Below are 3,517 nucleotides of genomic sequence, written 5' to 3' on the forward strand. Positions count from 1 at the left end.
ACTAATAACTATTTCAGGTGGAATAATCAAACATACGGGTGTATGTATGGCAAGTGATCTGAAACGAGAACATTCATCATAAAAGCCTGCATTCGTCATCCATATCGCATATTTCGGGTGGCCTAGAATGATTATAAAACATACTTTTATTCTCTACAATATAATATAATATATGTGCTTCGACTAAATGTAAATGACGTCACTTAGCAAAAATTTTACACTTCTTAACGAAAAACAAATGTATATAAGTGCAATACTTATCGTAACACATTCATGTTAAATAAATTAAATTTTTAAATATTGAAAATCATAATTGTTATTTTATATCATACATATTAAATACTAAAGAGCTTTCAAATTCAAATATTCAAAACAAGAAAATTTTAGGTTGCAACTCATGTGGAAATTGCTATATGTTTACCCAATTACAAGTTTGGCCCTAACTTGGAAAATTATTTTATGGCTACAACAAGGTCAATATGAGAATTCTAGTTAAAACCAACTCTGTTCCACATCTCTTAATTGCAGCGCCATTAACCTGGCTGTGGAAAGTGAAAAGCACTCGTCGGGTTTGGAGGCATCGAGCAATTTTCAACATTCTAAGATTCCAGAACGGAAACGAAATTAGGTATCATAAGTATCATAAGGAATCATAAGTACTTTAGGTTTATTTATATATTAGTCGCTACGACGAAGGCATTTTTAATTTTTTGTCTATAGGCATTAATTTTCATTGTTTTCTCTTCATACAGGAAAATCCGTTAAACACAAGGGTCGTACGTAATCGTTATTTCACGAACCAACCAGGACAGTGGATAGTATTTTTAGGTCCACCTATCACACGACTATTTTCTAAATTTCTGTCAATTACAAGGTCGGGCCATCATTTAAAGGCTCATTTATGATCAAGTGCCCATGAAAATATTACTCCGAAAAATTTCATTCCAAAATCGAGGTACGTTCTACCTAGAATTTTCATACAATTAGCACAACTTTTTTTTTTAATTCGCTTGTAAAATTAGAACAATATATAAAACTATAATTATTATTATTATTTAGTCTCTTTCTTTAAAATAATTTTATCCGTTTCATAATTTTATTGACGAAAAGTAGAAATAGCGATATGCAATGAATGTTCTGCTCAAAATGAGATTTATAACCTACATGCGAGTATAGGCTAGAAATTCAGAATTTATTTGAAGGTTTCGTAATTATTTGCATAGTTAAAATAAAGATAACTTTGGATAAATAAATAAACTTTTTCTAGAATCTTTTTTCGAAAGAGTCGTCAGAGTAAAATAGAATTTATTAGGAGGGTCTCTAATATTCCACTCTCGTCAAAATATTCGATTTTAACTGTTTGAAATCCAGACAATATAAACAACACGTTGGCTATGTTTGAAGTTGTGTTCCTTTAAATAAGAATAATTAAAATATAATTTGTTTTTATTACAAAGTAAAAATGATCCTTGCCTTCATTGCTATTTTTATACTTCTAGTTTTACTTGCTAATTTTTAATTTTACAGGCGCTGTTTGTGAAAAATAAATGTTAACTGAGGATGACGTCTTCTCATCTTAGTTCTCATCTTAGTCTTTTACTGATTTTTTTATTTTTTTAGACAATTATTTATTTTAATGTGGCTGAGACTAGAAAAATAAATAAGCGAAGTTGGGGCCACGTTAGTCGGTAAGCTAAGATCTGGTCGGGTCAGGCGTTTCATTTTTATTTTAGTCCTGTCTAAATCCACAATTTGAAGCTAAGTTTTTCCTAGTTTGGTCCCAGTTAGCGCGATGATAACATTTCCACATGGGAAATTATTATAGTTTCAGGTTTTTTACTTGTAAATTTTTAAAAATTTCTAAGACAACCCTGACACATAAAATTAAATATATGTAAAGGCCTAATATAACCATATACGAAGATATTTTGGGCTTTTTTTGGACGGTCGAAATTATCTATGAAAACCATTAGGAAAAAAATCATTTTGTGCAGTTTTTTAAATAACCCCTATGTATTCAAAAAAATTGTACGGAAAATTTATCAAACCTGTGGACCCCTAAATCCATAAATGTTATTTTTACATTAAATCTATGCATTGGTCTACTTTACCGTCGTCTTTCACATGAACTATTGTTCTTAATTCACTACATTTTTTTAAAATTGATCAGATAATGTCTTTTCTAAAAAAATTCGGATTTTTTCTGATAGAATAAAAACAAAGGCTGCTTTTTTATGTATTTGATACGTTTTCGACACCTCAAATTTATTATTCAAAAACGCCCATTTTTTAAATAAATACAATTAAATAATGTTTTATCTAAAAAGTCGGCTTTTCTGTTTCAAAATTATGATAATGATTTTATTTTGATAGATTTTATTTTATTTATCATTTGATTGATAGTAATTGAATTAAATTAAATTTTATGTTCGCAGAAAATTTATATGATTTTTATAAAATGTTACTCTTTCTTTCCTCTAAGTCTGTCTGAAAACATCAATGTCTGAAACAGTATTCTTCTTCTGCTTCCTGCCAAATTTTCCATTCACTCTTCAACAACTTGCAATAAAAATGGTTCATTTTCTTCGTCTTCCTTCAATAAGCCGTTAAAATCAGAAATCAGTTTAAGTTTTTAGCATATGCGCCATAAAAAAGGAAATGCAGGTTTAAAAATTATAAGAAGCAAGCAGACATCCTCATTTCAAAAAAAAATTTTTTTAACCAAAACAAAATTTTTTTGCTCCTTTATCAAACATATAATTTGTTTGATTCAAATAAAATTTGTTTAAATCAAATAATTGTGTGTTGGACTAAAATAACTTTTTGACCAACGGTTGTAGTTTTAACTAAACCAAAAAAAATTAATAAAAACGGAAAAATGACATTATCCGGTCAAATTATGAAAGATTTGTAAAAAGATGTATAAGCCAAAATTATGTAACAGAAAAGATTTACATATTGGTTATAAATTAGTTTTTGACAGGATGTTTAGTTTTTTTATCTGTTCGTAAAAAACAATATCAAAGATAAAAAAATTAATTTTTGGAGACACAAGTTATAAAAAAAAATTATTCGACAAAAGTTGTTCGCCAAAAAAGAACAACAAATTTGTTATGAGTAATTTTTTCATACCACGGCTAGTTTTTATTTTAATCTTAAAAATAACATTAAAAATATAATAAAATTAAGTTTTTTAAAAAACTACGGAAGGTAAGAAAAAAAATCATAAGAAACAAAAGATATTCACCCAAAGAGGATCCACAGATTTGTTATGAATACTTTTTTATAGGACTCGTAGCTTTCTTTTAATCGTTATCAATAGGATTTTTTAAACATTAGATTAAAAAATTGTTAATATTAGAATATTAGATTTTTTCTTTTATACTTTTGCTATCAAATTAAATTAAAATAAGAAAATCGACATCATGGAAAAATGACGCAAACTATACAATACAATTTTATTGAACAAATTTGTTTGTATGAATTATATCCCCGCTTCACGCTGAGATGCGTATTT

The 3,517-nt window shown here is 27.6% G+C and overlaps 1 protein-coding gene across 1 annotated transcript in view; it reads left to right on the top strand.

Annotated features, from left to right (window-relative positions):
- Positions 1 to 301, top strand: part of LOC117177512 — a 1,951-nt gene extending 1,650 nt beyond the window's left edge. Inside the window, exon 5 of the mRNA XM_033368268.1 lies at positions 18 to 301. Coding sequence (XP_033224159.1) covers positions 18 to 82 — 65 coding nt within the window. The 3' untranslated portion in view covers positions 83 to 301. The remainder of the gene's footprint in view (positions 1 to 17) is intronic.
- Positions 302 to 3,517: the final 3,216 nt, after the last annotated feature.

Source organism: Belonocnema kinseyi, chromosome 7, assembly GCF_010883055.1.
Source record: "Belonocnema kinseyi isolate 2016_QV_RU_SX_M_011 chromosome 7, B_treatae_v1, whole genome shotgun sequence".
Lineage (NCBI taxonomy): Eukaryota > Metazoa > Arthropoda > Insecta > Hymenoptera > Cynipidae > Belonocnema > Belonocnema kinseyi.